Raw genomic sequence first — 12,848 nt, 5'->3', positions numbered from 1 at the left:
CAGTTCATGAAGTTGGGAAAAATGTTGAAGCAGCGACTTGCAGCGACATCCGAAGAACTGGGAATGAATGGACAGCAAGTCTGTGCGTGCGTCTTTATGCCCACACGCGCGGATTAGTCAGTCCCGCATGTGCAAGCAAGCCTCAATGCCGCGAATGCAGTCCAATCAAAGGAAGGGAAGAGGAACAGAGCAAAGGGATGACACGGCCGACTTCAAGGGCAAGAGGGGCAATAGATTTACAGCTCAGACTCATCAGAGTCGTACGCGGAAGACCTCCGGAGCCCCAATATGATTATTATCATTATTACTACCACTTTTACTACCAGTCTACTGTGTACCACTGCCGGAGCCCCTCACCCCTCTCCATGGATTCAATTTTGCATCCTTCGCACGGCGTCGCCAAACAGCGGCCCTTTTACCATTCATTACTGTTGTTTGGGACTGTGCCCATGATTTCTCCACCATCGTGGGAATCGAGTCCACTGGGTGATCCCACTGCTAAGGAGAAAGCGGAATGTGCCTCGCCCGTTCCCACCTCTTTCGATCGCCGCCCGCGCCAACGCGCCGCGCCCTCTCTTCAGCGGGCCCTTCCGCTCGCTGCAACTAAGGACTACTGTATACAGACTAGACCGACTTTTCTTTCCCAGTTCTCGTTGTTTTACTTTACTCGATACACGATAGCGTCGAGCTCAGAGTGAAGCACTGAGGTGAGCCGTTGACGCCAAGTGGACCTGATGTGAATAATAAAACGGCCGATAAACCCGTAGTCTGGCTTTCAGGGCTGTTAGTTGGGCTTGGGGGGCTTAGGGCGCGATTCGCGCGCGCGTGTCGTGGTGTGTGTGCGTGCAATTCGATCACCGTAGTTGGCCAGCTTACGGTGAGCCCGAGTAAGTTGGAAGAGTCGAGATCTGTTGATCATGTTTTCCAGTCTTGTGTTTATTGAGTTGGTGCTCAGATGGATAGTAGATATTGATTCGACTATACACTTTATTTGGACTCATATTGCATCAACAATCAATTGACCCAAGCCCCGCCAAATCCCTTCAGCACCTCACAAGAATTGCACGTGGCTCGGCCGCACAGCCATGTTGCGGTGTGCATGCAGGGATTCTTTCAGGGCCGCATCTGCAGCAATATCAATTCCAATACTATGTCCTTGTACTATATGCAGCTGTCAACCAGCATGTTTTCAATCTCTTCGAAAGCTGGTAAAACTACTGCGCATACGTACTGGGGTGCATAATATTCTTCCTCAGCCCCCGGTCAGCATTACGTTCATCGAAAACCAGGATACCACGTATCGGCACCATGAACATAGTATCGTGTTTTCCGCCGCTTAACTAATACTGATCTGATGAAATTTTCTTACACATCAAATCAAGAGGCTTCTTAGCTCAGCACAGAAAGCAAGACTATAATAATCCATCAAGAGTCTAGATCTCGGGAGAAATCATCGACAATGCATAAATGTTGGGGGAACTCGATCGTGATGGCAGGGAGCTCCTAGCAATGGAAAAAGGACCCTTTGACCAAGCCGTTGCCTGGAATACATACAATCTCAAAGGTTGATCCCTCCTACGGAATTTGCCCCGCTTTTTCCGCCATGCTCAATGAGGGAAGATGCTGGAAGACGGGCAACCCATCACCACACACAACGATTCTGGCTTCATTGGCCAGCTACTTTCAAAAAGCTTCACTGACCCGCAGATCTTACTCATCTGAGTTACCGAACTGGTTTCTACATACATCTCCTGTTGCAACAGTAAAGACACAAGAGTAGGGCCGAGGGGACAGCAGGACCGGGGCTCCTGAAATTATAGACTCCTCTCACTCTGATCACGGGAGGAATGAAGATCATTCAAATGCAATAAGAACTTTAGCAGGGGGATCGATCAAAGTGGGCTTTGTTTTTGGCGGTGTTCGAGAAGGACAGTACCGGAGCCTCATTAGGGGAAGTGTGCGAGGTGTTCAGAGCACCAAAGAAAGCTGCACACCCATGAAATGTAGTATAGATGCCCAACGGCCATGCATACTGCAGATCTGTGCAGTAGCATGTTGGATACCTCTTGAACGATGGCTCAGACTGCTACACAGTACTTGTCCTGCAACATGATACATACTCTGCGTACCCAAGTCAGGGTCCTGCATTCACCCAGGTCGCCAGGCACATTGAAAAGTGCTCACGGGTCTCCAACTGGTTACAAGGAGAACTCCACTCAGCCCATATTTCCTCTTGATTCGTCCGCTGGATCGAATCACTTTGCACGACCCCTGAGCATGAAGATATACCGTCCGCCATAAAATACCGGGGCCACTTCTGCAATACTCCAGAATGAAGCGGGGGGCGGTCAAGGAGGTATCGCGAGACGACAAGTATGCAAGAGTCCCTATTTCACCAGCCAAATCTTGTCGGATATTTTTTTCCCTGTTGCATATAAATCCTTGTTCTGTTTTGTCAATTCAATTCCTGGTGAAACACAGTCCTCGCCAGTTAAACTTTACACAAATCTTTCATTACTAGCCGAGTTCCTAGTAATATTCATACACATTAATCAACATGTCTGCTTGGGACGTCAAGGGCAAGGTCGCCATCGTTACCGGTGGTGGCAGTGGTACGTCATCATGGGACTCTCTGCTGCTACTGCTTGTGGAAGCAGGAATCAGAACCATGTACTCTGTAACCGAAGCTGACATTATTTACCTCAGGTATCAACCATGCCTTCGTGGAGGTCCTCCTGAATGCAGGCTGCTCCGTCATCGTGGCTGACATTAACCTGCGGCCCGAGGCCGAGGCCACCCTGGCTGCGTACCCTCACCCTGCCAAGCAGGAGGGTTCTCCCTCTGCCGTCTTCAAGAAGACGGACCAGAGCAACTGGGCACAGCTGAACGAGATGTGGGACTTTAGTTTGAAGACGTTTGGCCGGGTCGACCTCGTGTGCCCCGGCGCCGGCATCTGGGAGCCCCCGTCTTCCAACTTCTGGATCCCCCCTGGCACCTCGGACATTGCCAAGGACGACCCCAACGCGGCCGTCGGTCAGTGGTACACCTTTGCCGTCAACACGACCGGACCCCTGCGCCTGGCCCAGTTGGCCTTCAAGTACTGGATCGAGAACAAGATCCAGGGCAACTTCCTCTTTGTGGCCTCCATGGGCGGCTACTGCGAGACGGTCAGCACACCCCTCTACTACGCCAGCAAGGCCGCCCTGCTGAGCGCCACCAAGTCGTTTGCCCAGATGCGCCAGCGCCTGGGCATCCGCGTGGCGGCCGTCTGCCCCGGCCCGTGCTACACGCCGCTGTTCCTGCCCGAGTGGGCCGCGGCCAAGGTCCGCCCGACCGACTTTACCATGACGCCCAAGGAGTGCGCCGAGACCATGCTCAAGGTCGCCTCGGAGCCCCAGTACGGCGACGGCAACATCATCGAGGTCATGATGATGGGCACCCGCGAGGCCCCCCGCCTCAACGTCCGCCACGTCCCCTACGACAAGCTGCTGCCCGAGGGCGTCGGTACCCTCGGCGACGACAACAACATCATCAAGGAGGAGGAGAAGCTCTGGGCTCACCTGCCAGTCAACGGCATGACCCCTATGTAAAGAGAGAAAAAAATAGATGATGAAAATGAATGAGATTACGAAAAGAAATCAACTTTAATCGGATTCCGCATTATAGGAAGTCCGCCTTGTTAGAGGCATTTCATAGAGACCAAGATCAAATAGATCCCCGTTAAAGTCAGTAGCACCATCTAACTACCTCAATATGATTAATGCTAGTGAAATCTGTGATTTTATGAATGTATCTATTCTAATGCTTCCTTGAATAAACGCAGCCATTTTTGGCAAAGTGCATGTTCAGGTACTTTCGTAGATTGGTTATTTGAAATGGTCTTTGAGCATCACCGTCAGATTGGCAGCTGAGACCTCTGTAATGTAGCAGCACTTGCCATGTCTCAGGACAATGTTCGCCTACCGTTTGACCGAGCGACGATCATCTTCCTTCTCTGGGACTCTAGGAGTTTTGCCCTGGTCCACGTTTCTGTCGCCTATGCTCCGAAGGATTCGACATGGTACCAAAGATGCTTACAGACCGGCCTCAAGCTGTCGCCCAAGCCGTCTCTAAAGTCGAAAAGATCAGACGAGTACTGTTGGTACTGGAATTTATTATTAGCAATTCAAGCTATTTTTACATGCCATTATGTAGAGCTTGTTAACACCTGGTAGAGTTTAGTGGTCGGCTTCTACAGCACAGGCCATGCAACTCGCAGGTACCAGCTGTCTGTATTCCCAGCATTGAAATAGTATATTTCTGGATCAAGACAGATTGTATAAAAATTCATTTGACACCTCGAGGTCACACATTGAAGAAGTACCGCTGTTCGTGCCCCTATGTCCACTTGCGTTATTGCGTGTTATTCTGCGATGGTCGGACTGACTATACCCAAACCAATGAGAAAGAGTATACAGCGAGAACCGAAGCCACTAACCAACCAAGCAGGAATTCATACAGATTTTGTGTAATTTGAACATGACTATGGATTTTGACTATTGGCTCATATTTCCAGCTACGGCGTTTGTTTGGGCATTGCGGGTTGGCGGGTACCCTCGCCTTCGAACGAATGCAACGTCCAAGGGATGATCCCAGTGCTGACTGGGTCCATACTCCGAGTCGCTATTCGATGATACTCACATTGCCTCGTATGCACCCTTCCGGCGCAAACCTATACCGCCGGAAGTCTTAATCAGCGTCCCGAACATGCTACAAGCGAATGCGGGCATATTCAAAGAACACCATCCATCGCCTCAACTTCATTCATGCTTTTGAGGCGGCAGCTGAGTATTGTCCACGGCTTTCCTTGAACAGATCTGGTCTTTATTCAGGCGCATCGCAGCGTCCCACAAAGCCCAATGGCGGAGTGTCACTGTCGGTGTATATCATGCATAACTCATGATGGTATTCAATTGAACCACCGCCTATCATACATGACTAAGCAGTTTACTATATGGTATGATCGCCTTGAGTCTTGTATTGGACTGGCCAAGATCATCGACTCTGCTACCAGAGAGAAAACCCCATCGGGAAAGGCTTTGGTGGTTCGATGGGGTCGAGATCTCATGGTAGTTTTCAATGCATGTTATTCAGGCCCAACAGTAATAGGGGCGCCTGTACATACTACGCTGGTGATATCTTATATATGTGTCCACGAATAATTTCCATATACCTTTTTCCTGTGTGACTTGACAGCAGCCACCCACAGTTTGTGGAATCTCCCTGTGGGCGCATCAATGTAGATTTCATAGAGTATCGCTCAAGTAAAAGTCAGCATCGGTAGCCAGGGCCGGTTGCTTTATGAGACGATGGTCTCACTTCTCAAAATTTGACATAGCGAACCTCTTTCCGCTTCCCTTCGCCTCGGATTGTCGGCAAATATTCAAGGGTACTTTCAATGGTGCGCATCGAAATGTGTATGTATTGTAGGATGGTATAGGGAAACTGAGTTGCGAGCATCTCACCCGTCCCTTTCTAAATCAGCGCCAGGTTCAACCTTATTTCCAACTCGAGGAGACCGACACTCGCGACACATTGGAGGCCAAGACTTTCCCGCCATCTTTTTTGCAAGTCCTTTGATTCAGTTTGTAATTAGCCAAGACCTCAATTCATATATCTTACTGCCGCCACCAACTTCCACTATATCACTTCCCGTGCGAACCGTAAACGTCACACTTCGGGATGTTCAGCTGTGTGTCATAAGCTTTTGTATATGTAAACTCACGGCTCGACATGGCATAGTATAGTTGACATTTCGAGTCCGTTCCCCGGATTGAATTAAGGTTCCGTATGATTAGTTGTCTCGTTTGGCTACAAAAGATAAAGGACTGGTGGCACTATACCAATTGGTTCAAGTATTATGCTACAAAAGCAGTAAATTCTCATCTTCATATTAAATGCTGAGTGTGGTCCGGGGAAATGAGTTACTGCCTGTCTCAACAACCCCTTTCCAATGCTGGCCAGTCCACAAAGCCAATAATTCTACCATGATGAAATCGACAATTCTTGAACTTTTCTTGTGGTGTATTGTCGCGTCGTCTGTAGCGGCGCGATTTGGCCAGCCTCAACACCAGACTTCTAAGTACAATGACGAGCATGACTTGGACTTCTCAGATGAAAGCAATCTAGGTTATGCCTCCCAGACAGATGCAATTGATGCGTATGAGGCGAAGGGTCACAAAGGTTCTGAAGGCTTCGGTCACGGCAAAGGTCCCCATCGTGGTCATAACGAATTCCAGGCCCATTCAGGCCACGATTGGTCGTATCGCGGTGGCTCGCATGGTCACGAAGCGCATCCTAAATACGGTAATGAGGACTATGGTAGCAAGGGAAGCGGTGGTTATCACGCCAAACCTTTCCATGATGCATATGATTACGGCAACGACAAACTCAATGGCAATAGCTATAAGCATGCCGGATTGACAGGAGCCTACCCTCAACCGACCGAATCAGAGTCTACAGAGCCTACAGAGCCTACATCAACGGACACTGGAACAATCTCACCAGGTCCCGACTCAACCTCGACAACGCCCACGACGGATACAAGTACTAGCAGCACGACGTCGTTGGCTCCAACGTTCACTGAAATCCTCTGTCCAGAAGTCGACCTGCAATGCGTAGACAACTTTTATGTAGGATGCTCAAAGAAGTTCAACCAGATCAACCCATCGCAGCAGTCCAGAACCAAGATCGAAGGAGTGCAAGACGCGCGGATATGCCACCAACGATGTCTAGACGACCCAACTTGCACAGCATGGGAAGACTCGGATATGCCATACGGCCAGTACGGAGAATGCTACCACCACCACGAAGTTATTACTCTCAACCTCACTGCGCCCTACGTCGCGTCCTCCCTTGGAGTAGACTCTTTCGGCGTTCGAAACTATTGCCAACTGTCCCCGGGCCCCCTGGATCCCATACCGCCTCCCTTTGCGCCGGCGACCACCACCGTGGTCACCATCCCCACCTCGTCATCAAGCGATCTTTGTCCGTCTTTTGACAACCAGTGCCTCAATGGCCTCAGCATATTCTGCGATAGATCCCTCACCTCGGACGCCGTACCTAACCCCTTCTTTGGCTGCTCGATTCAGTTCGACATCACGACTGAGCGCCAATGCCACGAGGCGTGCGCGGCCAACAGGCCCGCCTGTCGCGGCTGGCAAGTGTACCCCGACGGCGACTGCTGCCACATTACGGAAGGATTCGTCTCCCCAATGAACCCGCTGCCGCCAAAGACGCCAGATACGGTTGGGTACTCCTTTGCCAGCAACCAGGGATGTACGACCACGGCGGATGACATCCTGTGTGGCGAGGACCAGTGTACAGATGGTATCCGCGTCCAATGTCGCCGAGACTTGAGCACGGATGCGGCCACGGGCATCAGCGATGCCGTGGGAACTCCTAATGTCAGGACGGTCCTGGCGTGCCAGCAGGCCTGCGCCGAAGACGACATGTGCCATGCTTGGTACGGCTACATCATTGAAAATGAATTCGACAGCGGGCTTTTCAGTTACTCATTTGGTTGTTTCCGTCTACTCAATCGCACGATTACACTGAGGTCAGATCGACCTGCGGGACCTCCGAATACGCTTTTCGCTACCTACTATGGGATCAAAGGGCTTTGTTGATAAACGTACCTACCTAGGTAGATGTTGGTGTTATTGATTTCCCACATTTTGTTGGGAGCTGATGATGGACTGTTCTTCAACTTGGCCTTGAAGGTGCCAGTGGCTATTGACATAGCATCTCAAGACGCTCGGAAGCGCATGGCCATCATGTACTACTTCTAATGCAATAAATCCGTTTACGAGCAATCTGCAAATGACCCATTGTATCTGATTTCCCACTATATTTTATTTCTACATGCTTCAGACCAGCACTGCCAGTCTTTGTTGAATACACCCAGCCAAAACGCCTTGCTCACAATAACCCACAGAATGGTCGAACACGACCCACATATCAAATCTACAATGCTTCAACAGCTTTGAAGAATGGGTTCGCGAGCAAGCGCTGGTCATTCTTCACGAGGTCTCTCATCTTGGCGACCATCTCCTCCTTGCTCATACTGCCTCCCTGGACCTGATCTTTCCATTTGACGAGAACTTCTTTGAGCAAAGCACTACCTTCCTCAACATCCTCCTTACTATAACCTACGCCCAACCCGTTTTGTTCATGCTTGCCAGTAAAGTCCTCGAGCTCGTCGGCCTTGCGCTTGGCCATGCGAACGACCTTATCGGGGAAACGGACAAGTTCTGCGACATGAATGCCGAAACTCTGGTCGCAAATGCCTGGCTCGACCTTGTACAGGAGCGTGACCTCGCGCTTATCGGCAGTAGAGTCGGTGCCAGAAATGTGCGCCGTAACGTGCAGATTACGAACTTGGGAGTAGGTGTCGGCAAGTGCAGTCAACTCGTGAAAGTGTGTTGCGAACATAGCAGAACACCCAATCTCCTTGACAATATGCTCTGAAATAGCCCAGGCGAGACCAAAGCCATCGTACGTGGAAGTACCACGACCCAACTCATCAATAATAATCAGCGATTCGGCCGTCGCGGATTTGAGAATGTTTGCAGTCTCGAGCATTTCGGCCATGAATGTCGACACGCCCTTCAGCTGAGAGTCACTGGCACCGACACGGGCCAGAATTGAATCGAAAATGGTGAGCTCGGCCTCGGTGCAAGGTACAAAACAGCCGATTTGTGCCATCAGAGCAATGACACCAATCTGGCGAATGTACGTAGATTTACCACCCATATTGGGACCGGTGATGATGAGGAAAGACGACGAGTCCCGGACTAGCTCCACATCGTTGGTGATGAACTGAATGTCGTCCTGCATCTCCAAGCAAGGATGACGCGCTTCCTTGAGCACAGTCTGGCCTTCGCCACGAGGATGAATTTGGGGGCGTACATAGGATGTAGGGGCGTGGACAGAGCAGTGAGCGAACGAGACGATAACATCGAGATGAGCAAGTACGCCTGCCAACCGCTCAATAACAGGACAGTACGATGCGGCCACGGTCACAACTTCATTGACCAGACTGCTCTGGGTTCTGTTGTAGTTTTGAGACAGTTGGTCAAACTCGCGCCGAAGAGCCTGTAGCGTTTTCGTGGTGAAGTATACACCGTTCTTCTGGGTCGAACATTCCTGGTACTTGGACTTGTTGCGTATGCATCCGGCCTCGGTTCGCGTCAGGCGCATACACCAGCCGTGCACTTTATGATTCTCCATGAATATCTTCTTGTTCTCTTCTTGGCCGAGGTCGTCTGCGGCATCCCGAAACTCCCGGTCCATGTCAGATCGCAACTTGTCCAATCGCTTGCGAATGACCCGCAACTGGTCATCAAACTCGGGCTTGATGATGAATTCATGGTTGTCCAGAGCATCGAGATCCACGGTTGTCTCCACCATCTCAGCAAGCTTTCCGAGACTATCGGATAGTTCCCGCAGCTTGATGGTATATGCTTGGTCTAGAGGATCTTTGTATTGCTCATCCATGACTGCTTCGAACGTGCCGAGGAACCCTGGTAACCGAATAACGACTTGGTAGGCTCTCACAACATCCTCAAGATTGGCCTTGTTTCTCTGGAAGCGGTTTGCCAGACGGTACAGATCAGGGATAGACTTCAGATGCTCCTCTTGGATAGTCTGTCGTAGTTCTGTGTCATTTGCAAACGCCTCGACCAATTCGAGACGCTTTTCAATCTCGTCCCTGTTCATCAGGGGCTGTTTGAGCCACTGGGACAGCAAGCGACTCCCAACGGGTGTTTTGCAGTGGTTGAGCAGACCGTACAAGCTCATACTCTTGACACCATCACGCGCCCCGGGCATGAGGTTCAGGGCCTTCAGCGCGGCAGCGTCCAGTTTCATAAACTGCGCCAAGTCGTGCTGGTAGAGCTGATATTGGCCAAAGTTGGAAGGGTCCTGCATCACACTGAGATACTTGATCAGAGCTGCGGCCGAGCCCATGGCGAGCTTCAGGTCAGTTTGAGGCAGCAAGCTGGCAGACCGCTCATCCTTTAGCAATCTTGCCAGGTCCTGCTCAATATCTTTGATGCCAAAGTCGCCGGCGGGTCTTTCGGATATGGCGACTCCGCAATTGTCAATGATCTGCTTAAGCTTGGAGAGTTCAGGGTCCTTTTCCTTTTCAGACTTGTCGAATTGCAGCAGACATTCCTTGACGCCCAGTTGAATGAGCAAAGCCTCAAAGTTGGAGTAGAGGTCGTTGTCGAGGAACTCGCTCACACCCAACTCCCGTACACTGGCATCTGCAAAGCAAACTCCGACGCTCCTCGCCTCGGTCTGTTTGGCCGATATCTTGACAGCCAGAATCATGGGTGCCGACTCAAAGTGTTGGCCCAATTCGTCCTCGACATCTTGGAGATTACCAGGGGACGCCTGTTTCACAATCTTCCAATTCATGCGTCCGCCGCTGCTGGCATATATCTGTACCCTCTTGCCGAGCTTGAAGAGCGCTTCTCGAAGGAATTGTCTAAATACTGTGATGGTCATGGTGACCGACGGTAAACCGCTCGCATCGTTTCGGCCGAGTTGTCGGACTACCGACGTTGTCTTGTACACCTGGAAGTTGAATATGTTAGCGACAATATTTTACTACGAAGTATAAGCGCAATGGACCATCATACTGTTCTCGCAATGAAATTTGCATCTTCGCCATGGGCCGTATACCAATCGCCTCTGTCGAATATCCTGACGGTTTCATCTGTGACGGTGGGTAGGGACTTGAAGTAACGAATGAACCCAGTCTCGTCCTCGACCTTGAGCTCGGGCCGGGACGACATTCTGCTTCAACTTTTGTCTTTCTCTTTGTATGAATTGAATCAAACGGTATCAAGTCTGCATTCAATCCTGGATACTTAACATAGAAAGACGTCGACCAAGTGTATCGCCAGATTTTGGGATTTTTGTCGGGAAAAGGTAGGTACAGGCCAGTCGCGTCTCTTCGGCAATCAATTAAAGCTTCTGGGGCGGGGAGACGCGCCTCTAGTCTAGCACGCGAATCCCTGCAGCAGCTGCATTAGAGTCCCCTAAAATTCTGACCAGGCTCTTTTGGAGCTCTAGCATTAGCAGATCAACCCCACCAACAACCTGGAAGCTGCGAACGTCACCGTGCCAAATTTTTCGGCTTTTTTTTTTTTTTTTTGGGCTTACGGGTTTGATATGAAATAGCTTTCTTCCACCAACAACTTGCGTGCAATTCGTGTCGCAATGGAACAAACAACCTCGGGTGGCCTCGAGACGCTTGCGGCGGAGAAGTCTGAAATTCAGGCACAGGATCAACAAGATCATATCCCAGCGATCCAATCCCTCGCAAGCAATGGCGCATCCGAAGAAGCCAACCGGGGGCTGAAGCGGGCGGCCGAAGATGAGGCTGGAGACGAACAGCAAGAGGCCGACGAGTCGCAAGAAGTGCAGATTACGACCGAGGGCGATGCCGCCGACAAGCCGCTGTCCAAGAACCAGCAGCGAAAGCTCAAGCGCCAAAAGATGTGGGAAGAGAAGAAGCAGGACCGAGCTCTCAAGCGCAAGGAGAAGAGACACACTGCGCAGGAGCGCAGGCGATTGGAACGCGAGGAAGAGATCGCCAAGGCCGCCGAGGAGGGTCGCGAGCCTGTGCTACAAAGGAAGGAACGAAACCGAGACCCCAAGAAAAAGACTCAGGTGCCTGTGTCCATTATTATCGACTGCCAGTTCGAGGACAAGATGTTTGAAAAAGAGCAAATCTCACTCTCCAGCCAAGTCACAAGATCATATTCTGACAATCGCATGGCCCAACACCCCGTGCACCTCACGGTCAGCTCGTGGGGAGGCAAATTAGAAGAGCGGTTCGACAGCACGCTTAGAGCACAATACAAGCAGTGGAAAGGCGTCAATTTTGCCAGGGAGGACTTTGTAGGCGCAGCAAAGGTTGCTGCAGAGATAATGTCTGGCGAACAAGGCGGTACCGTCATCGACGTGCTGAAACCCAATGAGTCGGGCGACTCTCTTTTCTTGGGCGAGATGGCGCCGACTGGCAAGGCAAAGAAGAATGACCCAACACCACAACCCGAGCCGGAAGCCGAGGATGTCGACAAGTCCATTGTCTACCTCACTGCTGATTCCCCATACGTTTTGGATCGCTTGGAGCCCAACACGAGCTATGTGATAGGTGGTATCATTGATCGCAACCGACACAAGGGTTTGTGCTACAAGGTGGCAAGAGAGAGAAATGTCCGGACGGCCAAGCTGCCGATCGGCGAGTTCATGGTCCTACATGACCGACATGTGTTGGCGACGAATCACGTAGTGGAAATCATGCTCCGGTGGTTGGAATTGGGCGATTGGGGTGCCGCTTTCATGCAAGTAATTCCGACCCGCAAAGGCGGAAAGCTGAAGGACGATGTCGAAGGCTCAGAAGCTGCAGTTGACGACCAGGATCAGGAAGAGGCCGAAGCTGACGTAGCCGCCGAAGCTGATGCAGCCGCAGAAGAAGCTGCTGCTGTCGACGTCGAGGCCTAGACCTGAGATGTGGTCGTTCGGTTGCGCTACAATTTCGCTTCTGCAAGAGTACAATTCAAAATAAATTAAGATACCCTTTTCCCTTGGGCTTTATACTCCCACACTATCTTATGTACAAATTAATCATGGCAGTTACCCCATGTCCTGTATTGCCTTTGTTCCGTTTGTCAAGGTGATTGGGAAAAGAGAGGTTGACAATCATATAGTGCCTATGCGATTCGTGTGTAAACGAGAAGCGCGGACTGTGCTCATTTTATCGCTTGACAAAATCATAGCAGGACTGCCTTGAG

The 12,848-nt window shown here is 50.8% G+C and overlaps 4 protein-coding genes across 4 annotated transcripts; 3 read left to right on the top strand and 1 right to left on the bottom strand.

Annotated features, from left to right (window-relative positions):
• Positions 1–2,557: 2,557 nt before the first annotated feature.
• PFICI_12233 (uncharacterized protein) lies at positions 2,558–3,590 on the top strand (the record flags this gene model as incomplete). Its single annotated transcript, XM_007840814.1, has 2 exons — positions 2,558–2,612; positions 2,707–3,590. 2 exons carry the CDS (start codon positions 2,558–2,560, stop codon positions 3,588–3,590), a joined length of 939 nt encoding a protein of 312 aa, XP_007839005.1.
• A 2,436-nt stretch (positions 3,591–6,026) lies between these two features.
• PFICI_12232 (uncharacterized protein) lies at positions 6,027–7,667 on the top strand (the record flags this gene model as incomplete). The annotated part of the gene is made up of 1 exon (XM_007840813.1): positions 6,027–7,667. One exon carries the CDS (start codon positions 6,027–6,029, stop codon positions 7,665–7,667), a length of 1,641 nt encoding a protein of 546 aa, XP_007839004.1.
• Positions 7,668–8,004: 337 nt separating this feature from the next.
• PFICI_12231 (DNA mismatch repair protein msh-2) lies at positions 8,005–10,841 on the bottom strand (the record flags this gene model as incomplete). The annotated part of the gene is made up of 2 exons (XM_007840812.1): positions 8,005–10,620; positions 10,686–10,841. The coding sequence occupies 2 exons, from the start codon at positions 10,839–10,841 to the stop codon at positions 8,005–8,007; spliced, it is 2,772 nt and encodes a 923-aa protein (XP_007839003.1).
• Positions 10,842–11,268: 427 nt separating this feature from the next.
• On the top strand, positions 11,269–12,558 carry PFICI_12230 (uncharacterized protein; the record flags this gene model as incomplete). Its single annotated transcript, XM_007840811.1, has 1 exon — positions 11,269–12,558. The coding sequence occupies one exon, from the start codon at positions 11,269–11,271 to the stop codon at positions 12,556–12,558; it is 1,290 nt and encodes a 429-aa protein (XP_007839002.1).
• Between the last annotated feature and the right edge of the window lie 290 nt (positions 12,559–12,848).

This window comes from Pestalotiopsis fici (assembly GCF_000516985.1).
Source record: "Pestalotiopsis fici W106-1 unplaced genomic scaffold PFICI_Scf_10, whole genome shotgun sequence".
Lineage (NCBI taxonomy): Eukaryota > Fungi > Ascomycota > Sordariomycetes > Amphisphaeriales > Sporocadaceae > Pestalotiopsis > Pestalotiopsis fici.
Note: the sequence above shows the minus strand (reverse complement) of the source record. Positions and strands in the feature narration are given on the sequence as shown.